This window comes from Danio rerio, chromosome 4 (assembly GCF_049306965.1).
Source record: "Danio rerio strain Tuebingen ecotype United States chromosome 4, GRCz12tu, whole genome shotgun sequence".
In the NCBI taxonomy this organism is placed as follows: Eukaryota; Metazoa; Chordata; class Actinopteri; order Cypriniformes; family Danionidae; genus Danio; species Danio rerio.
In genome coordinates this window covers 18,620,926-18,648,419 of record NC_133179.1, presented here as the reverse complement: position 1 = coordinate 18,648,419, position 27,494 = coordinate 18,620,926, and the positions used below count along the sequence as shown (strand labels likewise).

General features: G+C 35.8%; 1 protein-coding gene across 19 annotated transcripts in view; it reads left to right on the top strand.

Annotated features, from left to right (window-relative positions):
- Positions 1 to 27,494, top strand: part of anks1b (ankyrin repeat and sterile alpha motif domain containing 1B) — a 315,281-nt gene that overhangs the window by 143,625 nt on the left and 144,162 nt on the right. For all 19 annotated transcript variants that reach the window (XR_012401619.1, XR_012401620.1, XM_021475055.2 and 16 more), the window contains one exon: positions 22,512 to 22,698. Coding sequence is in view for 15 of the 19 variants with exons in the window: in XM_021475055.2 (XP_021330730.1) it covers positions 22,512 to 22,698 (187 nt within the window). In the remaining 4 variants the exon portion in view is untranslated. The remainder of the gene's footprint in view (positions 1 to 22,511; positions 22,699 to 27,494) is intronic.

Here is a 27,494-nt window from a genome sequence, read left to right as displayed (position 1 = left end):
TGGCTCTGTACTGAAGTTCAGCTGTGATTAATTTAGCTGTAAATTGTTCTGATAATCTCACTGGCCTTTCTGAGAGTGCAATGTCCTGGTGACTGTTTGATAACGGAATCTGTGTTCAACTGGAGATACGATTGATGGAGGAGATACGAAAAGAGAATAAAATATAGAGCACCAGTCAGTGTAACATGTTTCTACTCTAAAAAGCATTTGGTATTGTAATAAATGTTTAGCTTTTATTTGTATTTATAACAAGTAAGGGTTTAATAAAGTGAGATAATTGGTAATAGTTTTTTTGATTTTTATTATTGCAATTTATTTTACCAAATAAAGTACAAAATTAATACCACAAAATGATGGTAAATGGTGTTATCTGAATGATGTTACTAAATGATAATTATTTATTCATTAATTTTTCTTCGGCTTAGGGCGTACTCACACTTTGCTATCCGAACCATGCCCAGGCCCGTTTCCCGTATTGTTTGAGAAGTGTGAGTGCTCTGAATCTGGCTCAGGCACAGATTTAGAGCACTCACACATCACAAATGATCTGCGAAACGGGCCTGGTCACGGTTCAGATAAAAACATGCTGAAGACGAGAAGTGACTTTTAAGGGACTGTTCATATGGATTTATTAATCATTCTTACTGTTCAATGAACGAAACTGTTGTACATTATTAAAGACGCAAACCCCTCACTGCACGGCAGCTTCACCTTCAGGAAACCAATCTGCAGTACGATGACTTTTTGGTTGTTAATGAGCATCAAAAGTGGCTGATCTGTTCGGCAAAATATTTGACTGCATCGATATATAACGATATATAACTAAAGAAATCTCCGCTGTGCTGAGCGAAAGCGCTTACTGAATAGCGCATCATCAATGACGTAAGCGTGTCCAGGCTCGAATATAATTTGAGTGCGGGCCGTCAGGGGAGACAGGAGGGTGGACAAGCTTGCTTAGGATGACTCCTAAATTAGACTTGTTACAGACTTAAAACTTGCAGAGTGCAGACTTGTTAGAGACTGCTGTAGGCTCTAGCAGACTTGTGGACTTCTTGAAGGTGATGTTTGACTGCAAACTAACCAACACATCTCAATAAAGAATTTGTTCTGCTTGTTCGAGTCTCCTGGACTGGATTTTCTCACATTCATTTATATTTTTCCAACAGAAGAGGATGCCCTTCCAGCCACAAACCAGTAATGGGAAACACCCATACACACTCATTCACACACACACACACACACACACACACACACACACACACACACACACACACACACACTCATACACTACGACCAATTTAGTTTATTCAGTTCACCTATGTCTTTGGACTGTGGGGGAAACCAGTGTACCCGGAGGAAACCCACGTAAAAACGAGGAGAACATGCAAACTCCACACAGAAATACCAACTAGTCCTGCCAGGACTCGAACCAGCGACCTTCTTGCTGTGAGGTAACAGTGCTTACCACTGAGCCACTGTGCGGCCCAATGATAATTATGCAAAAAAAAAAATTGTATAAAAATACAATTATTTTTTGCTTATGCCTCAGTAAATTTGATAGTAAAAGTAATTTAAAATGTACTATTATTTAAAAATGCAACATTGGATATATTATAATATTGTCAATTGTTTCTACAGTAGATATTTTGTTATACAGAGAAGTGGTGCACTTATGCAAGTCTTTAAGCTGGGAGAAATTTTTGCACTGTTTGAAATATGATTTTCAAAGACTTACGACTGACAGTGTTCATGTTCTGGCTAAGCGTCTGCATCGCTTTTGTCTATTTTAATGACAGACATTACTGAAAAAAAAAAAAACAAATGCGGTAGGAAGACATCAGTCTTTTTGTAGAAAACAGAACATCATGCTTTGATGAGACAGAGAGAGATACTCAAAGCTGTCAAAAAGCCTGTTGATGTGAAGTGCAGCCATTGGACTGAATTTATACACTCTTGCCTACACATACACACACATGCCTACATGCCTACACGCCTACGGTTGAGATATTTTCTAAATGTAGAAAAAAGCTATTGTGAAATGACAGTTTTCCTATCAACCGTAATATTTGTCTAAAACTCTTCCTCTCTCTCACATACTACTCAAGTAGGTACTACAATACATTTGAATTGATCTTAAAGTATATTTATTTAATATGAATATGAGTATATAAACACATTTTGGACATCTGTTGTTTATCATTATCACATGACTTGCCTACGTCAGTTGTGTCAATTCTCTCCCTTTCATAACTTTTTTCCTGTGGCCTTATGAGATAGTATAGTGTCCATTGTATACTCACATCAGAATCTCGCCAGGAGTAAGTCATTCTGGCGCTTCTTCTCGCCTACTGTTTTTCGAGTGCTACTAGTTCTGACATATTAGTTCTCGGCTCGCATGTTGTTTTTCACATAGAATATAGTTGGGAAGCATGTGATTTCAGACACGAGTTTAATTAAACAACCCCATAGGCTAATGATATTTTTGCAAAAGAAAATGATTAAAGATGATCTGCCAAAATGCTCTCCGTTAGCAAAATATCTTTTAAACACAGTCCCACCCTGCCGTTTAAAGCCACGCCTCCTGATAACATGAACACGCACCTTAAAGATGACAGTAGACAACCCACTAGATCATGTCTTTCGCCAGTTAAAAAACAATTCCAAATGAAAAACTGTATTACAGTATATTTAGCACGTTTACAGTTGTGTAGCAAGCAAAACTTATCATTATATGCATTATTTTATGCATGCAAGGATGGATGTTCTCACTCTCTCATGTACTTTGTCCTAAAGCAACTACTGCATATTGGTTGGCCGGCAGGAATTACACTTATTACTGAGCCATACTTACATGCTATTTCAAACCAAAAATTCAAAGTAGCATGGAAAACAATATAGGGAGGTCTTCAGAGGTCGTCATTGTTCAAAAATGAACCACTGTGAATTTAAAACCAACTTCAGCTCAGTAAAGCAGGCTAGGCGGATTTGCGCTATTTACTTATGTTTTGTTGTTAAACGAAATAAAATTCTTCATTATCAAAGATGTAAAAGGTCCCTTATGAAATTAAAAATAGTAGCTGTCAATAGTCAATAGCTGCAGTAGCTGAATAACACTTCTGTACATATATCCCATTCGTAAAGGCAGCAAAATCTATAAGCTTTGTGTGACTAAGAGTTTTAAAACATAACATTACCTGTCTAAAAGAAATATTTTAGCTATAGTGTGATCCTTCCTCCAGTGTGCAAAAGTAACTACAATATTGATTATTGATTTTAAAGTTTTAATTCAGCGTTTTATTTTACCGGTCACTCTCTCCCTCTCGTGTGCACATGAATGCGAAATTTTTTGTCACTTTTAATATGAAACCCAAGATTATCAACAACAGTATAGATTCACCTCTCACGCCGATGGGTTTAAAAATGAGCTTAGCAGTACAGAGCAGGCCATGTGCATTCAAACTATTTGAGAAAATACCTCTAAATGTGGTCGAAAGTAGACAAGCTCAAGACTTTTTTACACCCTGTTTACACCTGAACTTCTCCACGTGTGATAAACGCATTTTATTACCAGGTGTAAACAGGGCATTTGTCAATGATCACCTTAGATACTGATTATGTGCTTTATTCAGTTTTAAATGTTACCAGTGTAAGTTTAAGGGTGTACTCTACTCACACTAGAACCATGCTGAAGCATTCTTGTCCCCCCACCCCTCTCCCACCAAATGCTTTCTCTCATAAATAATCATAAAGTCATAGTGCTGCACTTTTTGAGAGGTTTACTGAAGCTACAGCAGTTGGCGTCGGCTCCGGTGCTAAATTTATGCCGGAACACGCCGGATCCGGAACTTCTGAAATCTGATCCGGCACCTCAGTCCTTGACACCCCTATGCCATCCATTTCCACCGCCCCCAATACCACCTATTACAACCCCCTCCTCCTCACCTACCCGAAAACAACCCCCTGCCCCGCTCTCCACTTTCGTGCGCGACACCTCTCCATCCGGATAACATGCTGGATCCATTACCCTGATCTGTTTCGGGACCTTGCGATTTACAAATAAGAACTTAGATACAAAAAAGCAAACATACACATTATTTTAAATGATAAAACTAGGTCTCAGTGCAAACCAACGACATCAGTCACTTTGGATGTACTTTTATTAATTGTTACTGAGGTTTAACATTCATTAATTAGATAATAACATTATGTTGCGAGTACAGTGCAATATTCTGTACTTATGGATGTCTGGTATTTAAATGTTTCAGTCATGTCCCTTCTTGTGTACAGACCAATTGCTTGCCACTGGAATCACAATGTTACAGCCACCAACATGCTAATTTTCCTTCACAATTGTTGTGAAATGGGAAAAAAAAAACAGAAATGAATTTTGATGCATTAGTGGAGCCATGAACATTACCAGCTTACAGTCACTGGATTGGTTGGTTGTAGAGAGTCAAGGATCCATGATGTGTCCTTTCTGCTTTTTTAGCAACCTTTCAAGTGTGTGTGGGTGTATACAGTAGTTTAAATGAAGATGTGTTTAATTGGCAATGTGTTTGCACTGTGAGTGAACTGAAACCGAGTGCAGCCCACACACACACACATACACACTCATCAGTGACCTTGTACGATGCGTCTTGTGTTGAAATGTTCCCTTGGGCTCTCGAAGCCCGGTGGTCATAACATATTCTGCATATTTTCTTTAACAGCAGCACAGGAATAAAAGATAATTTCATGCGCTCAGCTGGATGTTGAGAATCCCTCTGGCGATTAAACTGTAGCACTGATGAAATGGTGACGAGCTTAAATGATGCAGATTGCTTATTTCATGCCCTCAGCACCGTGAGTTTTCAGTTTGTCATGCTAATGATGCTAATATCATGTAGTTCTTCATGCACGATACAAACAAACTCAGCATGAAGCACAAGTTTTGTTACCTTTTCTTTCTTGAATATTTACGCCTTATCTTTTCTCTTGCTGGCTTTTTAAAAGCATAGTTTTGTTCACTTACTTTCTTAAGTGCAACACAAAAGATGTTTAGCAGAATGGCAATGGTGCTCTTTTTGATACGATTAAAGTGAATGCTGTTAGAGACTGACTGAAGATACTGACTAGAATGTCATACAGTTGTTCAAATGCCAAACATTCTTGTTGGAAGTGTTTTGCAACAAGAATAATTTAATGGCTAATTAACATATTTAGGTGTCACAGTGCAGTAAAATACTCATTAATTACCATAGTATATTATTATCTTTGGCCACTGTTCTTCAAACAGTTTTACCCATTTGTCAGCTAGAAGTTTTTAATTGATTAAAGTACAGGTGCATCTTAGTAAAATAAAACGTCATCGAAAAGTGGATTCATTTCACTAATTCAATTAAAAAAAGGAAACTTGTATATTTTATATATTTATTACACTCAGATTGATATATTACAAGTGTTTATTTCATTTAATTTAGATGATTATGGCTTACAGCTAATGAGACCCTAAAATTCTGTATTTCAGCAAATTAGAATATTGCTTATGGTCAATAGAAAGGGATTTTTAACACAGAAATGTTGGATTACTGAAGAGTACGAACCTGTAAAACCCTGCTCTGGGTCTGGTGTCTCACATCATCTTTACAATACCTTACAGATTCTCTATGAGTTTTTGGTTGGTTGAGTTTGAGATTGGCCAATCGAGTACAGGGATACCATGCTCCTTAAACCAGGTATTAGTACTTTTTGGAGTATGGACATTATCTGTGTGATTTTATGGGAAAAACACATGATATAACACAGCTGAAGATCTTTTTCTGAGCAACCTGGGCTTCACCACACCTTAGCAGTGCCACAGACTGATGACTGCATGCCATGTTACATAAATATGTATATATACAGTTGAAGTCAGAATTATTTGCCCACCTGAATTATTAGCCCTGTGTTTGTTTATTTTTCCCCCAATTTCTGTTTAACAGAAAGAAGATTTTTTTCAACACATTTCTTAACATAATCGTTTTAATAACTCATTTCTAATAACTGGTTTATTTTATCTGTCATCATGACAGTAAATAATATTTGACTAGATATATTTTTTAAGACACTTCTATACAGACTTTTTAAATTCTTAACTAGGTTAGCTAGGTTAACTAGGCAGGTTAGGGGAATTAGACAAGTTATTGTACAACAGTGGTTTGTTCTGTAGACTATCAAGAAAAAATAGCTAAAAGGTGCTGATAATTTTGACCTTAAAATGATTTTTTGAAAATTCCAAACTGCTTTTATTTTAGTCAAAATAAAACAAATGACAACAAATTTCCTTGCTCTGTTAAACATAATTTGGGAAATGTTATAAAATGAAAAAAAAAGTTAAAAGTGGGGCTAATAATTCTGACTTCAACTGTATATATTCACTTTATAGATAAGTTTGTTTTTGAAATGCATTCGTTTATATTGAAATTAATCAACTTTCAAATTTATTGAGACAAGCCAGTATATTTAAATTGTAGTATGATGACCTCTTACACTGAAAAAAATATTCAAAGATGATTCCTTGCATTTACTTATTTGTAAACAATTCATACGGAATGAATTGAAACAAACATATTAAGTTGAACATTACTAAATTTAATGTGTTTGTTTAAATTCAACCCATATAAATTGTTTGCAACAGTTTTGCAGAAATATATTTTTTTCAGTGTACTTGATTAATTAAATTCTTTTCGATATTTTAATAAGTATGTCTATCACAAAGATGATGGAACAAATTGCAATATTCAAGTGTGCAATACATTGATTAAAAATGTAATAATTCTAAATGTTCTTCTGAATTTAGGAATACAGAAAAAAAAGTAAAATATTAAAGACTTCGTTGTTGATGTGAAGGATTCTGCTCTGATTATATAAATTAATAATTTCATACATTATTACATTATTATTTGTTAATAGCTTCTTTGCTCCTAATTTACTATCTAAGATGAAAAATAACAAATAATGATATTGTTAATTAAAACATTTTTCATTCATTATAAAAGAAATGGAAGAAAAAAACTTTGTGGTGCATCAAGAATCATTTCATAATCACATTATTATGCTTCAATTTTTTTTATTATGCACTCTTTTAATTACACACGGACATGACTTCTTCTGGTATTGCAGGTTTAAGGATCATTTAAGGATATAAGGTGTTGTAAATCCCTGCAGTGTGTGATTTCTGCTTTTGTAATGAAAGGCAGCTCGTCCCTCTTTGCTGAGCTTGTTTCTTTCTGCTTATTTTAGCAACAGGAAGTCTATATTTGGTAATGTTGTTGTTATTGCGGTGCTCCGTTTTCTTGCAGCTTTGCCTCTGTCGTCATGGTGATGGCGGTTGTATTGAAGTGAGTGAAAGTGTTTGTGTTTAGAGGGCAAGCGGGAGGAATGTTGATACAGCGTTACAGCAACTCAATCTGTATCTTTATCAGGATGAATAAACCGCTTATGGCACTATAATCGGCCTTTAAAACAGGCCACATTCTCGAGTGAATCATTGGTACATTTTAAAATTCACATCCATAACCTCTGACCATAAGCTAGTGAGCAAAAAGAGAATTTTATGGTCAGAAATCATTTAAATTCAAGATATTGTGATGTGTTAGACTTTGTGCATTGTAACTTTGAAGAAACTTTTTCACCCAAATAGAGAAAAGTTTCAGTGAGAAGTTTCTAAAAAGCATAATATTACCTCTTTTCAGGTTGCAGGTCCAAGAAAATTTTCAAAACCTGCCCAAAGGAATAATAAGTAGCAAAGTTTTGGTTCCTTGTCCAATCATTTATCAAGTCAATTGCTGTATGTTCCCACAATAGGAAAACTTTACCATATATTTTCTGATATAGTAAAGCGTTATAAGTAACGCGAGTTGCATATCAATATTGCATAACTACTTTTCCAAAGTAATATAATGCATTACTTTTAAAAATAAGTCAAATTAATTGAGTTACTATTAAAAAAATTTAATGCAAGATACTTTTTATCTTGCTTAATTGAGTAACTCAATATATTTTTAAAAACGTTTATTTATGTGCTTTTTGCTTTTTAAAAAACTACAACAAAATACAGAAAATAAGAAAAAAAACAATAAAAACACCCAATTCAATATACTACCTTACAATACATATAAAATGCAATACATAAAAAACACTAACCTATGACAGAACAACCAAACGACAGAACTCAAATGCACATAAAAGCAAAATATAATTTAGCTGGTCAAGTAATGCATAAATAAAAGCAATTATAAAGTAACGTTGTTGTATCACCAGAAAATGCATTACCCTGACTACAGTTTTATTGTCAAATAATAGTTTGGGCACATTATTAAGAATATTATAGATTACGATAAGTGAACATCAATTACTCTCAATCTTTAATTACTGTGTTATTGAAAGGGGTTATTGGTTAGCTAGTGTTTCTTCCAATGCGTGAATGTGTTCTAATATCTGTCCCCATGTTTTATTAAATATCTGCAATTTGTCATTATTGATATATCTCAACTTCTCCAAAGCAAGCATGTTTACGATATCTCTACCCCACATACCAAATTTAGGTACAGATTCAGTTTTCCACATTCTCAAAATCATCCTTTTGGCAATTACCATACCAAACAAAATAGCTTGTCTTTCATATTTATTAAACATCTCTAAATTACTAAATATCCCAAGAACAGCTAAGTGGACATGGTTCAATGTTTTTTTTTTTTTTTTTTTTTTTGGAGGGCTTTAGAAAAGTATTCAGATATATTTTCCCAATAATCTTGTAATTTAGTGCATAGCCATATCAAGTGGGATCGGGATCCTTCTGCTGCTTTACACCTATTACAGAGTGGAGATACCTGAGGAAAAATCTTATGTAGTTTCTCCTTAGATAAGTATAACCTATCCAGGGTTTGAAATTGAATTAAATGATGTCTTATGTTATTTGAGCAGGCATGTATATTCTCTAGGCCTTTTTCCCAACTCTTTGAATCTATCTTTAACCCTAATTCATTCTCCCAGGCTTGCTTAACTTTGATTTCATCCACAACTTCCTGTGTTAACAAGATGCTATAGAAATATGACGCAGCTCCTCGATGTATAGGATTAAACCTGTTCATTTCTTCAAGCACATTGTGTTGCTTTATAACAATCAAATTTGGTTTCCATTTTTTTTTTTTACAAAATCTCAAATCTGTAGGTATCTGAAAAAGTCAGAGATATTGATATTGAATGCTATTTTTAATTGCTCAAATGAGGCAAATGTCCCATCTATATATAGATCCTTTATTTTGTTAATGCCCTTCTTTTCCCATTGTTTAAAACCCAAGTCAAGCAAACAAGGGGAGAAGGCATGATTCTGAAATAAAAGACAGTAACTCAATATTGTAATGCATTACTTTCAAGAGTAACTTTTCCCCAACACTGGTCATAATACACATGCTGTACTTGTAAATGTAGTTCACATGTTAAAGTACTGACTGACTTTGCACACACCAAAAACACTCCTAAGTTCCTTTCTCAGATGTGGGCTTAACTGATGTTTTATTCATGCACTTGCAGGGTTTCTTGGGCTGCCAGGTATGTATTCTGGAACCATTGTCCATTAAGAATCAGTTTAGTTTTTTTAAGTTCAATTTTAGAGGCCATGGCACAAAAAACCTAATCCCCCAACTTCATATTTTTCCCTTAACTGCATTGTAAAAAAAAAAAAAACTATTGTGCAGGCTCATAATAACTGTAAATAAATAAATAATCGTATTTATTCATAATCAATTTAAGACAGTTTGATTGCTGTAATGACATTGCATTACAGTAATATAAAACCGCATCAGCAAAATAACTGTGATGGTTATGATAAGTGTGTCTTAACAATCCGTTGCAATTGAAATTATGCAAATTGTGAAATTACTGCATTGAACCAAAGTATATGAAAACAGTTCAACTAATGCATCAGTAAACTATCATAAATTTTTTAGAAATGCACAAATGTGTGATTCTAAGGATATGAAGTTCATCAGATTCTCTTTAAACATTCATGATTTGCAAAAATATGAATTTCCCAGAAACCTAATTTGTTGTTGCCTGTCTGATATGCTGAATATTTTTCACAATCTGAAATATTGGTATGTTTCTTCATTATTTTTTATTTATGTATGTACAGTATGATACAATCTACATTGCAAAAATGCTCTAAAAATAAGGGTGATTTGTTCATATGCCACAAAATGCAATTAAAAAGCTTCAGAGAAAGCCTTACATTTGCACTGTAGCTCATTTCAGACTTAATGAGGTTGAAAACGTTTGACTGCAAATAAAAGAAAATCTGTATTTATATAATCACTAATTATATTTAAAGCTGTTTGGACACAATCTACATAATAGTAGTGCTATAGAAATAAAGAGGATTTGAGTTGTTCATATGCCATAAATAGTTAAAAGGTTCAATTAAAAAACTTCAGAAAAGCTTAAATTTGTGAAATATTTCAGGTTTTAAGGATTTTTTTGATTTTTTTTTTTATTGTTTTTTGATTGTGAATAATAATGCAATTCTATTATTACTAAAACATTTTATTACAACACAGATCAATTATTGTTACATATACTTTACATTTGATCTATTTCTCCCACATTAGAAGAATTACTTTCTTTCTTCATTATCATAATGGGAATTTGACTTGAATTTGTTCTTGACAAGTGCCATGAGAATCACCCGGAGATCCTGCAGATCAACACTCTGTGTCACTCAACATGATTGTATTTCCCAAACCAGATGAGCATATACAATCAGTGCCGAATGATTTTTCTTAATTATAAATGCTCGCTCTGAGATTTGAGCTCAATGTGATCTGCATATGCATTGACAGTGCTGCGTTACTGAAAGTGCTGAATGCCCCACCGGGAGGTGAAACAGTCGCGTTAGTGCCATTTATTGCCCCGCGCTCCCAGAGCCCACAGACTAATTATCATAATTACAATCCATAAATTAACGCGCAATTTCTCACTCTGTACTCACCCACAGAATAATGGGCCAATGTAATGAAGGTAGTATTAGTGAGCTAATATGAATATTGCACATGTAAGCAAGTAAAACAGGTGTGTGATCTTCACCTTGGGGAGAAATACGTGGCAAATCTGTGACTGAGCGTGTGTGTGTGTAACTGCTGTAGAACATTATTAGAGGAGACAGTGGGTGTGTTTGATGAACAGGCATGTTTTGTTTTTTAATTTAACTACAGTCAGCCATGACAGATTCATTAGGAGTTCATGGTGAGAGACAGCAAGTGTGTGTGTGAGTAACAGGTTCATTAGCAGCAGCATTTCCTGACACAAGGTGTGTTTGACAACACAGTAAAAACCTCCGGCATTAGCAGATCTGAGGTAAACGGTGGCAGATGTGCGTAGTCAAATACACACATTAGCTCAGTTGTGTCTTTCAGCTTTTTCAGTCAGATAATGGTAATTGAGCTTTGCAGATTTTTTGAGAAGTCATTTAAGTGATAATGAAATGTTAATTTTGAACAATGTTTCGTAACTAAATAAATAATAAAGTATTAGTAGTCACTTACATGTGTACTTTATATTATTTATTTTATTTTTTTTTATTGGGATTAACAAGACAATACATCATAGTATACAATACAATAAAGGAAAAATTACAGAGTGTCTTATTTTCCTACTACCCCCTTAAAATAAAATAAGTTCAAAAATATGAATTATAAACAAACATATCCTCTAAACAAAATAATAATAAATAAAATACAAGAATTAAAAGAAATTGTTAAACAGTATAATAATAAATGAGCAAGTTTACGATACAAGCAAAATAAATAAAAAATAAATAAATAAAATTATAAAAATAACAATTGAAAAAAAAATAGTGATTAAAAGTTCACATTAAGGAGTCAATATTTTCTCTTTTCAATTAATTACTGTTTATTAGATCTGATATCAACTAAACAAGGTAAGCCTTTGATATAGTCTAGAACAGGGTTCCAGGTCTTGTAAAAAGATTTGAGAGATCCTGCAAGTAAACATCTTAATTTTTCAAGTTTTATGTAACTAAAAATTTCTCGGATCCACATGTCATGTGATGGAGGAATCACCTGTTTCCATTTGATAAGAATGGCTCGTCTAGCTAGAAGAGTAGAAAAGGCAATAACTTGGCGAGATGCAACAGTCAGGTCAACTCTCTCTGAAATACCAAAAAGCGCTGTCAAGGGGTTAGGGTCTAGATTTATGTTAGTAGATTTATTGAGTGTGTCAAAAACACTGGACCAGAAATTTTTTAATTGAGGGCAACTCCAGAACATATGAAGATGGTTGGCCGGAGACTGCTTACAACGATGACAGGCATCACTTCTATCAGGGAAAAATCTGGCTAATTTGGCATTGGTTAAATGAGCTCTATGGAGTACCTTACACTGCATTAGGCCATGTCTGGCGCATATGGAAGAAGAGTGGACCATCTTTAAAATATCCTCCCATTGTTCTTCCGTAATATCAATGCCAAGGTCATTTTCCCAAGATTCTTTGAGAGACACTATAGGATTTTCATTTAGTGTACTTATTAAATTATAAATTGCTGATATTAAATGTTTCTGACCCGTATCTAAGCTGACAAAATAATCAAGATGGTGTTCAGGAGGGCGGTTAGGAAAGTGGGGAAACAATTTCTTAACAAAGTGTCTGACCTGAAAGAAGCGAAACAAGTGACTGTTGGGGAGATTGTATTTAGTGGATAGGAATGAAAAAGATGCAAATACCCCGTCTTCATATAAATCCTTTACCTCAATGAGTCCATTAGCTGCCCAAATGCGAAAAGTGTTGTCAGAACAAGATGGTGAGAAAAATTTATTGTTCAAAATAGGTGTATGGATAGATGTTTTATGTAAGCCGTAATGTTTTCTGAATTGAACCCAAATTTTTATAGAGTTAGTGACTACCAAGTTAGTTGAAATTCCGCTGATAGTTAATGGAAGCTGGGAGCTGATAACAGAGTGCAGAGTGCCTTTTGTTGACACTATCTCTGAGTGAACCCAGGGGGCACAATTGTCAGCTGGAGGAGGATTCTTCCAGTAGAGAATCTTATTAATATTACAAGCCCAGTAGTATTGTTGGAAGTTGGGAAGTGCAAGTCCTCCTTTGGATTTAGGAAGTTGGAGAACTGATTTCTTGAGGCGTGCAGGCTTGTTGCCCCAGATAAATGAACGTAAAATACCATCCAAATTAGTAAAAAAAGATTTCTTAATGAGAATTGGAACATGTTGAAAAAGATAGAGAAATTTAGGTAAAATAACCATTTTTACTAAATTAATACGGCCTACAAGGGACAAAGGTAGTGACGACCATTTAGAAAAGTGTAATTTGATTTTATCAATCACTGGTTGGAAATTATTAATAAATAAGTTATTGAATGAGTTGGTAAAGAAAATTCCAAGGTATTTGAACCCACTTATAGCTATTTTAAAAGGAAAATGTGAGTATGAGATCTTACTCGCTTCAGAGTTGACAAAAAATAGTTCACTTTTCTGTAAATTTATTTTATAACCTGAGAGGTGACTGAATTTATCTAGAATGTCCAAAATCACTGGTAGGGAGGTGGCCGGATTAGAAATGTAAAGTAAGAGATCGTCAGCATAGAATGAGAGTTTATGTACTAAGCCATATCGTGATATTCCCTCAAAACCATTATGGCTACGGAGCCATATAGCTAGAGGCTCTATAGCAAGGTTAAAAAGTAAGGGGGAAAGGGGACAGCCCTGTCGTGTTCCACGTTGAAGGAAAAAAAGGGGTGAATTTAATCCATTAGTGTAAACTGACGCAACTGGTGATGAATAGAGTAACTTAATCCAAGAGATAAAGTTAGCATCAAACCCAAACTTCTCTAAAATAAAATATAAATAAGCCCATTCCACTCTGTCAAATGCCTTTTCAGCATCTAATGACAAAATTATTTCTGGTGAATCAGAAGGAGGTGAAAAAAGAATATTAAGAAGTCTCCTAGTATTAAAGAATGAGTGTCTCATTGGTATAAAGCCTGTCTGGTCTAGACATATTAAAGATGGTAGTATAGATTGGAGACGGCATGACAATACTTTAGCCAAAATTTTAAAATCCACATTAAGCAGTGAAACTGGCCTATAACTGCTACAGTTGGTGGGGTCTTTATCTTTTTTAAGAAGCAATGATATTGAAGCTTCACATAAAGTGGGTGGGAGGTGGCCTTCTTTAAATGAATCGTTATATAACCTTGCTAAGACTGGGGTTAGTGAGGAGGCAAATGACTTATAAAACTCGGCTGTGAAGCCGTCCGGACCTGGCGATTTACCAGATTGCATAGATTTAATTGCGTCTTGTATCTCTACCTCAGTGATAGGACTGCCTAAATTAATAGAAAGAGTTTCGTCAATTTTCGGAAAAGTTAAGGCATTGAGGGAATCCCAGCTTGTAAAGTTCGAGGAATTTTCTGACATATATAATGTTTTATAGTAATCTAAAAATACAGAGTTAATCCCTTTATGATCTGATGTCAATTCACCTGTTGGCGCTTTGACTTTTGAAATCCACCTTGAGGCATAAATCGTGCGGGCTTGGTAAGCCAAAAGCTTACCGGCTTTGTCCCCATGTTCAAAGAAACGTTGCTTGCTTTGTCTAAGTTGTCTTGCTATTGTATTTGTCAGTAAAAGATTATGTTCTGCATGTAACTGTACTCGTTTATTATAAAGGGAAGGGGAGGGGGAAGAGGCATATAATATATCTAATTTGTGAAGATCATCTGTGATTGAAGACAATCTGGAAGTTTCAGTTTTCTTCAAGTAAGATATAAAAGAAATAATCTGCCCCCGTATATAGGCTTTAAAAGCTTCCCAAATAGTTAGACTACTGATATCTGGGGTCTGATTAAGTTCAAAATACAAATTAATTTTTGAAGCTACAAAGTTTTTAAAATTGTCATCTGATAATCTGGAAGAGTCTAATCTCCAGATTGGGGATGTAAGTCTGTTAGGGACTAAAACTACATCTATGGATACAGGGGAATGGTCGGAAATTACTATTGCATGATAGGTACATGCCTTGACGCAGTTTAACAGTTTATTATCAAGAAGAAAGAAATCAATCCTTGAGAATGTATGATGCACATGTGAGAAAAAAGAGTAGATTTTATCCTGAGGATGTTTGTGTCTCCAAGGGTCAGAGATACCCAACTGAGAACTATAGTCTGCCACTATTTTTGCCGACTTGGATAAAACTGATTGCTTAGAAGAGGATCTATCCAACACAATATCTTGAACCAGGTTAAAATCCCCCCCAATAAGTATATGGTGGTCAGCCACATTCGGAAGAATAGAAAAAAATTTTACAAAAAAGTTGTCGTCATCCCAATTGGGAGCATAGACTGAGGCCAAAATGATTGGGACATTGTTTAGCTTGCCTTGGACTACTACAAAACGACCATTTGGATCTGAAATTATATGCGACTCTTCAAACATAACCTTTCTATGCATTATAATAGCTGCCCCACGAGCTCTTTGAGAAAATTTGGAATGGTAAAAATTACCCATCCAGGGTCTCTTGATTCGTGTCAAATCAGAAGATTTTAAATGTGTTTCTTGTAGAAACATAATGTCAGCCTTTAGTTGTTTTAAATGTAATAAAACCTTGCCAGCCTTGACCCTATTATTAATTCCTTTGACATTCCAGGAGATTAGACGCATCTCATTGCCATTCACTGTAGTTACACTAGCCATTTCCTGATATCCTGATTTTGACAGACTCCATGTTGAAATAAAACATTAAAAAGTTAACAAAGAAACCAGAAAAAAAAGCAAGAAAGTAAAATAAATAAATAATTGAAATAAATATAAAATATTCCCCATAGAAAAAACCTAATTGAGCATTCAGGCTCCACATCATAAACCACTTCTACCTTTCTAGGTTAGGTACTCCCGCTTTTTTTAATATTAAATTTACGTAAGTTAGCAGCTATGTTACAGAACAAAAATAATCTGAAACCTTACTTTCAAATGTCAAGTGAATGGAAAAAATGCAAAAAAATGTAGAGAACCATCTAAATATCTTTAGAAACATCTAAAAAACAAAAGAAACAAGTAACAATAGAATACTATGTATCATCTATTCAATCAATTGTTGTAAAATAGCAAAAACCAAATATCGATAGATGATCAAATAAGGCACTTAAACAGACCTCTATTATTTGCATTCTCTTACAATGGTAATCAATACAGTGAACAAACCATGATGCACATTGCACATAACAAAAATAAACAATGCTGTGACCGTTCTGATAAGAAAAAAGGAAACTCAAAATGATACTATTGTAATAACAGGGATAAAAAAAAGTTCCTCATCTTGATGTATTGCAATAAATTGTCTGCTGCAAAAAAATCAGTTCAGTTTCTCAGTTTTATCAAAAATGTTCGAAAGGAAGTAAAATATAAAATAAACAAATAATGATAATGCCAATAAATGGTCGGCATAACTAAACATCGTATGTGCAACACTTAACATCTGTATTGTACCTGATCGTAGCGTTCTTAGAAAACAGCGCGTTTGAGAGTGCACGCAGCCAACTGTGCGTCAGGTATTTTGAGCTACTTCAGGGAGGAGAGGCAGACCGGATAGAACGTAAATATTCCTCAGTTTCAGACACCGATGTAAACGATCTTCGACTCCCGTCTTTGGCTGTAATGGACAGTCTCGCAGGGAAAAGCAAAGCTGGTTTGAGCCCCAAATTGTACAACTCCCCCATCACCCGTCGGTATTTAGAGCGTTGTGCCATCACCTCAGGTGCATAGTCCTCATATATGGCAATTGGGTGGCCTTGAAACATCAGCTTCCCTCTTTTGGTTCTCGCTTCACGGATTATCATTTCCTTTTGCTGATAACGGTGTAACCGGATGATGACCGCGCGTGGCTTTTCACCGGCCGCAGGTTTGTTGACGAGAGCCCTGTGGGCTCGGTCAATCTCCGGTGGAGAAGAGAGAACATCTTTTCCCAGAGTATCAAATAGAAGTTGTGAGAAGAAGGTAGAGGGTCGCGGTCCCTCCATCGCTTCTGGTAGGCCGATAATGCGGATGTTATTTCGGCGGCTCCGTGATTCAAGATCGGTGACTTTCGCGAGCAGCTTAGCGTTACTGTCGGACAGGGCGGCGCAGGTAGCTTCCAGCGTTAGCATGCGCTCGTCAACAGCGTTAGCATTAGATTCAAGAGAAGCAATCTTAGAAGAATGTTCTGTTACCGCAACTTGAACGCAGTCGATTTTTGACTCGAGTGAGGATATGGTAGACTTAAATTCGGCTGATAAGGCCTGGCGGTGTTCCTCCAACAGCTTCGCAATCTCCGCCATTTTGAGCTCGCTGGAGACGTTGTCAGCAAAGTCCGTTTTGGTGTCTTTTTTAGTTTGTTTACTCGATTTTGAGGTCATGTTGACACTGAAATGTAAACTACGTCGTTGTGGTCAGGTTTATAGACAATATTATGTACAAAGTGGCTGCAAAATCACAGCAATAGCGGGAGCTACGCGTAGACACGTCTACTCCATCTGCTGTCCGACGTCGTCTCCCCGTACTTTATATTATAATAACAATAATAATGACAATAATAATAGAGCAATTTGTATAAAATATGCAATTGTAGACAGAGATTAGAAATAGAAGTAAAAATACAAACACAGAAAAGACGAAAATAGTTGCACAAGTAAGAAAACAAAAAAAAAGTTGAAGCAAAGGGATAAAATGCAAAGCAAAATTGCAGAAACATACAGTATAACAGGAAAAAATTATATAAATGTAAATAACAACAGCAAAAAATGTTATGTACAGTGGTCCCTTGTTATTCTCTGGTGTTACGTTCTAAAAATAGTTCGCGATAGGTTAAATCCACTTAGCCAGTTTTATTTTCTACAATTATTGTAGATGTCTTAAGACTATAAAAACCCTCACTGCAGACTTTATACCTTTTCTCAGAAGGCAACATTTTCACACTTTTCTCTCATGCCAAACACTCTCATTTTAAAACATTTGTAGAAAAATAAGTATTATATAAAATGAAACCAAAATACGAAAACTTGTTGTCAGGTGCAAACATTCATCGCTGTCAGCAAAAGGTTCATAAAGCTTTTTAGCTTTTGTGCGGATCCAGCAGTGTTCTTTTTCTTGCAGTCACTGATCCAAAAAGCTAAAGCAGACTCTATCCTTAATGTTATATGTAAGTTTTTGACTCTTCTAAACCATAAAAATTCCATAATATGTTTGCAGATATTTAAGAAAGATGCTAAATTAGCATTCTGTTTATGTGAAAAACAATGCTGAAGTCAGATATTCTCCTTTGAAATGTTTTTTTCGTGCCAGAACGATATCTTTATTTTGGTTCTTTTAACCCACCCAATGCCAGTTTAGCCAATTATATTTCAGCACCCCAGTTGCCTTGTTGGAAAACCGCACATTTCATTTATTTAGTCATGAAGGCTATCAAAGTATGCGTCCGTGACTGAAATCTGGTGGACAGTAGCAGACTTCAAAATGAGACACAGATTTAGAGTTCCACATAAGGTTATCAATCAGCAAATAATATAAATAGTACAAATGTAAATCTTAGGTAAGCAGGTTACATTGTAACCGCGTGTCCCAACAACATGCTAAATGATGAGATTTGCATTGATAATCAATTTGGCTGTTTGCACAAGATGAAACACGACAGAAATTTAAAAACAGCCATTCAGAATCACAGAATTGTGCACTCACAAAATGATAAGGTTTATAACCTAATTATTACATTGTATGTACATGCTGAATGCTTCATATTTGTTTAGTAACTTGGCTTGCACTGAGTAACAGTTCTAAAGTTCTAATTTAGTTTATTTTATTTTCATTTTATTTTTGAGCCTTTATTATACCTGCTCAACAGTCAGGCACAATCTGCGTTTGCATGTGTTTTGATTTAGGAGTGCAATACCTAGCGCTACCACTGGGTGTCAAATTTACATATACTGCACCTTTAAGGGGGTTGCACACCGGATGAGCCGTGCATATGACAGCTGGAAGTAACACACACCAGTCTCCCACATTGCATGTTATTTAAAATAAAACTATATAGACGGCGGTCTGTGGTGCGGCAGAAATATGAACAGTCTCCTGAGTCGTAGCTGGGCACCCCAAACAACCGCTGTCTTACGGCACCGGTGTGTACCTTGATATAATCCTATCCGGTGTGCGACCCCATTTACGATGCTTTTGATACGGACAGTTACTACCCTTTTTGCATTCTTGTTGAAACTCGCACTGCTAGCGATCAAAGATTTATGTTAATTTGACAGGAGACATGGAGGAGATTGATTAACAATGGTCTACAGCCAATCTGGATGCAGAACACAATGCGCTGTAAAAGAAATAATAACGCATGTCAAATTGCACTAAAAAAAACTGTGAGGCCGCGAAAGGTGAACCGCATTATAGCAAGGGACCACTCTGTTATAATGTGTAAAGAAAGAGGAAGAGATTAAAGAGCCTTAGTATTATATTTAAAATGATAAAGTACAATAGTTAAATCATAAAGCTTTCATTTTCTCTTTTCTTTTTTTTTCCAGCTCTGTTTTCAAGTGGAGCCAGGTTTCTGCCAATTGCGTGTGCGTTTTGTATGCCTGCGTGTGAAATTAAGTCACTTAAATCAGAGACATTCTTCTCATGCAAATTAATTAATTTGGCAGTTTGGACACCTGCGATGCAACAGGAAGTGAAGATGATGCTTATGTAAGGCTTCCTGTGGTTATACAACTGCTTGACTGTGCACATACTCATCTCTTTTTGTTGTTTTCTCTGCCTGTCTCGCTCCGTCTTGCTCTCCCTCTCACTGAGCAATATGTATCGCACATCTATCCCACCTCCTACTGACAGGCTTTTTCAAAACTTCTCTCCTGTAGACAATCTCTGTTGCGTAGGGCATTTGATTTTCCCTGGGATGTCCTCAGAATATCTTATAAACTGGGGGCGGGATTTGCTCATTTGGGTTTTAACCATCTGCTGTACGCAAACTGTCTAGCTAGATATGTCAATATTGTGACTGTTTCTCGTAAAAGCAACTTCATTATTATATTCTTTCATTTAAGATATAATGTTTGTAATGAAATGGACCCTTTTTAAATTTTTGGGTTATTCAGCAGTGGAAGTCATTATAGTTTGGTAAACTTGAGTGCAGAATGAGAGAGAACCACAAATATATATTTTTTTGCAGTCCTATTTGAATTTAAGTGAAATTTCGCAAACTAATTTCAATAGGAGCATGGTATATGATTGATTGCAGCTGGTCTCTCATCTATAATCAATAGTAAGCCAGTCAGATTAATTCCAACTCACTATAAGTAGCCCAGCTAAAACTTCTCTGTTATCTTCACTTTCCGAAGAAACCCCCATCCACTCCATCTTTCCCTTTCCTCCTTTACCAGGGGGAGCTCTCGAGAAATACCTGATCTCGTACCCCCCTTACATGCTCATTGACCAGGCGGGAACCCTGGGCTCAATTATCTCCAAACTCAGGGTTCTCTCCCGGGACAGCATGCCAAACCTGCTATTATTATCAAGCAATATGCGAGTGCAAACTCTTAAAATAACAAAAGATAAGTGATAGTGTTATTACTATTTTCAGAAAAAGGAAAATAAATGTGTGAAACTAATACTGGCAGCCAGAAAAGTAAAAAATGTACAAATGTTTGAAAAATCCTCCTTTGAGGATTTAAGAAGCTTACGACTGCTAAATGTTTCATCATCTCTTGTGAAAATGATCCATGGTGATATACTGTAGCAACCCAAACCCAAAAAGTGTATTTTCAAATCTAAGTGCCAAGCTGCTCCCTACACTCTCAGAAATAAAGGTACAAAATTAGTCACTGGAGTGGTACCTTTTAAAAAGGTACAATTTTAAATCATACTGGTGGACCTTAGTACGTTTAGGGTACACTTTTATATCTTTAAGGTTTACTTTTGTACCTTTTAGTTAATGTGAGGTACACATTTGTATGTTTTGGTAAAATACACCTTTTAAGAAGGTACTGCCCCAGTGTAAGATTTTGTATCTTTATTTTTGAGAATGTAGCAACAAAACTGACTGGCATTTTATGGTTTATTTAAAAAGTTTTAGCAACCACGCAGAATACTCTAGAATCTCCATATAAACCACACAGTTCATCTTACACCTAAGCAACTGCTCAACAGTTTAGCAACACCCTAGCAAAACCTCAGAACACCATAGCACCTAACCATCAACCGCAGGACTTTGATTTTGGAGAGCCACGATCCTGTTTTGCTCTCTAGTGACACACTTAAACAAGCCAGTCAGGATCTGAGTGTTACTAGAAAGCTGTAGACAAGTGAGTTTTTATCAAAGCAAGATCAAAACTGCACAAATGTGGCTTTCCAGGGTCAAACCTGCTGCAACCTTGCCTAGCGAGACACAATCAACCACACACAACACTCTAGCAGATGCCTAGTAACCACCTTGTAGTTACTCAGTACACCTTGGCAACAATCTAATAACATTTTAGCTACTGCATAATCACCCAGAACACCTTTTTTTCAGATGCCTAAAAACAACACAACAACCAACTGCATAAAACAAACCAGAACACTAGCAGCCATCTTGCAACAACATAACCACCTAATTACCACCCAAAATACCCTAGCAACTGGATAGAACCCTCTTATTACCTCTGCCTTACAAGCACTCAGAGCATCGTAGCAACTGCCTTGGAACACTCTCACAACCACAGAGAACATTTTGGCAACTACCTAGATCACCCTAACAAGCCCAAGCAAACAACTAGAAAAACATAGCAATTGCCAACCATAGTAATACCCAGATTACTTTAGCACTGTCCCTTGAAGCTCATCCAGAGAATGCCAAAAGTGTGCGAAGCAGTAATCAAAGCAAAAGGTGGCTACTTTGAAGAACCTAGAATATAACATATTATTAGTTGTTTCACACTTTTTTGTTATGTACAAAATTCCACATGTGTTATAGTTTGATGCCTTCAGTGTGAATCTACAATTGTCATAGTCATGAAAAGAAGAAAACTTTTTGAATGAGAAGGTGTGTCCAAATTGCTGGTCTGTTCTGTAGGTTTAATAAAATCCTGGTTGAATTGTGAACATGAACATTTCTCTGTCAAACATGACCACACTCGGCCTGCAGCTCCTCATTATCTGTAGTTTAATTATTGTCGTTCATATTCATAGTCCAGAGATTTGATACCTCACTCTCCTAGATGACTCCAGCAGCCAGTAATCGGTTATATTGCACATCATCGCTTTCCGAGAGAGCTGCGGTGCCTCACAAAAGGCCTTCAGTACCCTCAATTTATTGAAGTGTGCATTCTACATTAAAATGTAGATAGAGTTACTTAAGGGTCTGTTGCATGAGACCGGATTATCTTGACTAATATAGAGCAGGCTCATCACAGTGTCCTTTGTAAGTTATTAATGCTAACATTAAACCCTTTTCTGTTATAGCCAAAGCAACGCACATCACTGTCCTCCTCCCAGGACGTCCAGAAGCCCCTGCAGAACCACAGCGGGGATCCCTCGGAGGTCAGCTCATCACTGGGATATGCCAGCTTCAGCACCAGCCCGCCTGCCAGCCCTCCAATCAGCCCTGCAAACTGCTCAACTGGGTCAGCTGAAGACTACGCCCTCACTGGTAAGACTTAAATTTGTTTGGTATTCTGATACTATTTATTTAATTGGCTGGTAATTAATTTATTTCAGTTTAGTTTTAGTTTGTTTCTGGTGCAGGTACAATAAAAATGTAGCAATACGTAGCAATGAAAACATGACATAAAGCACTGTTTCTTTTTTAATTTTTACATTAACAACTTAAAAATAACAGACGCCAAAAATGTTAAGGCATCATGTACATATTTATATGACCGTCATCTTCACTGTATGCAAATTTATAACAAAATCGAGCCTAATAACTGCCTCCTTTCATTTACATTGAATAATATAAAACATTAGGCTATATGCACACAATACAGATTATCAGAGGAAATGCACAGTGAAACGAAATAGCCGTCTCTTTTGCTGAATATACTAATCAGTAAGCTATAATTTTAATAATAATTATAAAATTATAAAGTACAATAAGTTTATACAATATAGGAAATAAACGTGCGGAATCAGTGTATATGGTTCAATAAATTAATAGGTATATTGATATGTTACGTGAGAACAAATAGTCTAATAGTTTTAAAAGACCAAATCATGAGGTATAGGTCTACAAAAGATGAATTATAGAGTAGATTGTGTTTAACAACTACTGTATAGAGAGATAAGATCCAGCGGTAGATTCAGAATGCACTGGCCTGGACAGCCGGAGAGGTGTGCTCAGAGCTTCCGCTGACTGCCTGGAGCTCAGATGCAAGAATACATTGAAGCAGTGTTAGGTGCATGCCAGAGTGCTTGTATGGTATGTGATGTGCGTTGTCAGTGGTGTTGTGTGGACGGGGAGCTTTTCAGAAACGCTAGATGAAATGCCAGTATGGACGTGGATCATTTTTGTTCTAAAATGCTGTTTTAAAGCGAAAACATATTGTGCATAAAGCAAACTTTAGTGCATGCTCAGCTTATGTTAACTTTTGTGAAACCTTTTAGTAATAAAAAAATAATAACAGACACTAAATTAGGAAAAATTTAGACAATTTTTTTGGCAAGTGAAGATTTTTATTTTTCATTTGACTTTAAAAGTGCTATCTACAGTATGTACTTTTCTTAAACACCCACAGGTCAGATTTTCCACCTCAGAATTAGTGCTTAATAATTCTGAAAACTTATTATTTTTGATAAATATAAATGCATTTAAATGAGTTTTTCAGTTGCTAGTTTTAGCTAGTTTTGTGTTTTCTGTTATTGTACATTTTCTTCTTTTATTTCAGTTAACGGAATAGATTTTTGACCAATACTTTTAGTCTTAGTTTAGTTTAAATGTCTGTTGTACACCAACAGATATTCGACTTATTGGTAAAACATGGCTCTAAAATGTTGCGTTTTATTCCCTTTTATGCATTATTAAATGTGAAGGTTACACATTATTTAAAGACATGGTTCTTTCATTCATCATAAAAGCATCTTTGCCACAGTGAATTGCTAGTAAACTTATACATTTTAATGTGGCTGTGGCTTTTATAGTCAGTCTTTTGTGTATGTCTGATAGTATGTTCATAAGTTGAGAACTCATGAATAGCTTTTGAAATATTGTAAAGAGTCAAAACTGTGCTAGGAATTCCTCACACAAAACCATCTGCTGCAAGGGGACACATTTTTGAAGCGTCCATTGAACTGTAATAGCCAACATAACATTATGATTATGAATGAACATTCTGTTCTGTTTATAGTAGGGTTGGGCATCTAAGCTATAATGCCGATCCGATACGCATCTCGATACAAAGAATACGATCCGATATATTAGCGATACATTTGTGACATATTGCGATGCAACACGATACGATTCACACCCATATCACGATACAATGCGATAATTCAGCACTAACTAATTACATCAAGTTTATGAGATGATGTGAAAGAGGATGCTGTGCCATTGAATGAGTTTGATTATTTATAAACCAAGCAAAACCAAGACCATTTTTACAAACTGGCTTTTCTCTCAGAGCCAGAGTGTCAGTTTACAGTAGAGGTTCATTTTAGAACATATAGCACATATTATTTAAGTATTTTCAAGATAAACAGATTGTATAAGTGCAATATATATTAAAAATATATATATTTGCACTCTTTCAACATTAGGGTTTACCATTGCACAACAAGAATTGTGATTTAACTTTTCAACTATGAAAACAAGTTTTACAAAGATATTTTGCCACTGAATATTCAAAACTTAAAGTCGTGAACTAGCAGTGTTATGTTGCTTTGAAACATCACTGTCACTGTAAACAACAGGCTAATAAAAGTATAATTAAATAAAAATTAACAGGAGGTGTTTAAAACCTTCGTTCTCCGTGACACTAGGCTGAATATCTTTGCAGATGAACAATGCAATAGCATTCGTTATTGGCGTAGAGCGAGCAGAACTGTTGCGCATGGAAAAAAACTTTTCTCACCGCTTTTGGAGCTGGTAGCTACAGTTGAAGCAGTGCAGGAAGCCGGGGATGCAGGAACACTGGAAGATGCTTCCACAACAACACCGTGGCGCCGCTTCAAGTGAGATTTCAGATTAGTCGTACTGCCCGTGTATTTTACAGATGCGCGGCACATTTTGCAAATTGCATCTGTCCTGTCATGTCGTCCATCCTTAAATCCATAATGTTGCCACACTTTAGGTTTAGAACTCATTGGGGAATAAAATGTTTGTTTTGCTTCTCGCGCTTTCTGAGGGCGCATCACTAGCTTCATCCGCACACCTGATACACTGAGTTGTAGTGTAACAGTACACATCCGCAAGTCCGTTGCTAAGGCATATCTTATGTAGTTTGATTAAATTATGCGCCAAAAACAGGTTGACAACACTTGTTAATAAATAAAAAATACATTCTATATTAAAAATATAAGCTGTATCTTGGAAAAACCGATGCATCTCGCAAAAACCGATACATCTCGATTTGCTTCCAAAATTTCATTCATCCTCTGCTGCTCTACCGATGCACTCGCATCGTGCACGCGCATGACCGCGTATCGATACATATCGGTTAATCTTCCCATCCCTAGTTTATAGGCACATCTTGTGACATTAAGTGCGTTTACATGAACAATTTAAATACGATTAAGACAATACTCTTATTAATATTCTACCATGTATACAGCGATTTTGAATAAATTAATCCGATTAAGGTCATAATCTAACTAAACAGAGATCGAATTAAGACATGTGGAGTATACTGATCTTAGTTGCATTATTGAAGTGCAGTACAGACATGTAAACACCTTAAACAAACACCATCGTGTAGGATTTTTGTTGCATATTGTGACAGGATAGTCTATACACACACACAGCTGTTTGACACTATTCTCTGCACCTTTTGAGTCAGTGAAGAACCAATATCTTGTTTGTTATAGGGGCATGCATGAAATGTGTATAAATGAAAGTGAAAGTGCCAAAATACAGTTAAAGTCAACAGATTAAGAATGAAACACCCAGAAATTTCATGAAGCTCTGGAGGATATGTGGATAGCTTTCTGACACAATGACGCTAATAGAATTATGTTCTGTAACATGTAAAACTGGATCATGAAAGGAACATTCAAAACTCATGTAAACACCTTAATCATGTTATTGTCTTACTCAGATTGAGCCAAATAATTCAGTTACTGATGTCCATTTAAACATAGTCACTGTGTCCAGTTTTTGGTTCATTTTGTTTGTGTTCTTTTTATATTTTAACTGAACTGGGTCCCTCATGTTTAAAGGGATAGTTCACCCCAAAATTACATTTCTGTCATCATTTACTCACCCGTTACTTGTTTCAAACCTTTACGAGTTTCTGTCAAGTCATGTCGTGCTTTATTGTCATTCCGCTACATGTGTGGACATACATTACAGAGGAATGAAATGTTGTGTCTCACAGGACAACAGTGCTACATAAATTAATCCTAAATACAAACACTGGACATAAGAGCTCATAACTAACATATACTATAAGATACTTATCTACACACATAAGGCTATAAAAGTACTTTTACATGATTCCGAGTTGTGCAGGATATTGTGCAAGAGAGGTAATAAAGGTGAATTATGTGCAAAAGAGGTATTTAAGGTTTAATATTGTGCAAAAGAGTTAAGGTTGAAGCTAGCAGTACAACGTGATTAAGGTACATTTATAGGAAAAATCGTTTTCATTATTGAGTTCTTGGAAGATAGAGTTTGGATAAAGTGTCAGGTGCATAAGAGAGAAGAAGATTTCTACAGGTGGTTTGTCAATTCTTCTCACCAGAATGTGTTTTCAAGAAACATGGAGTAATAAAGAAAGTGTCTGTAGTGCAAATGAGAGGGTGTCTATTCTACAGGTGGTTTGTTCCACTCACCTGTATGACATACTCAGGAATATGGGGTGGGGAGTGGATAAGATTTCAAAGGGGGTAAATTGACTGGAGTTGAGGGCTCTTACAGCCTGTGGGAAGAAACTGTTGAGAAGTCTAGTCGAGCAGGCTCTAATACTTCGAAACCTTCTTGCTGATGGCAGCAGCTGGACGAAACTGTGAGAGGGGTGGGTAGGATCTTTTCACACTTTTCTTAGGGTGAGCAAGATATTTTTTTGAAGCCAGAAACCTTTAACCATTTACCTCCATAGGATTTTTTTTTCTTAGTATGGAAATAAAAAGTTTTCAGCTTTCTTCAAAAAGCTTTTTTGTGAACAGAAGAATCTCTTAAATGTTTTGAACCACTAGAGTGTGAATACATTTTTATTTTTAGCTGAGCTATCCCTTTAAATTAAGAAACACTAGGTTTGCAGACAAATATTTCACGTTAAATCCCTTAGCAGACAT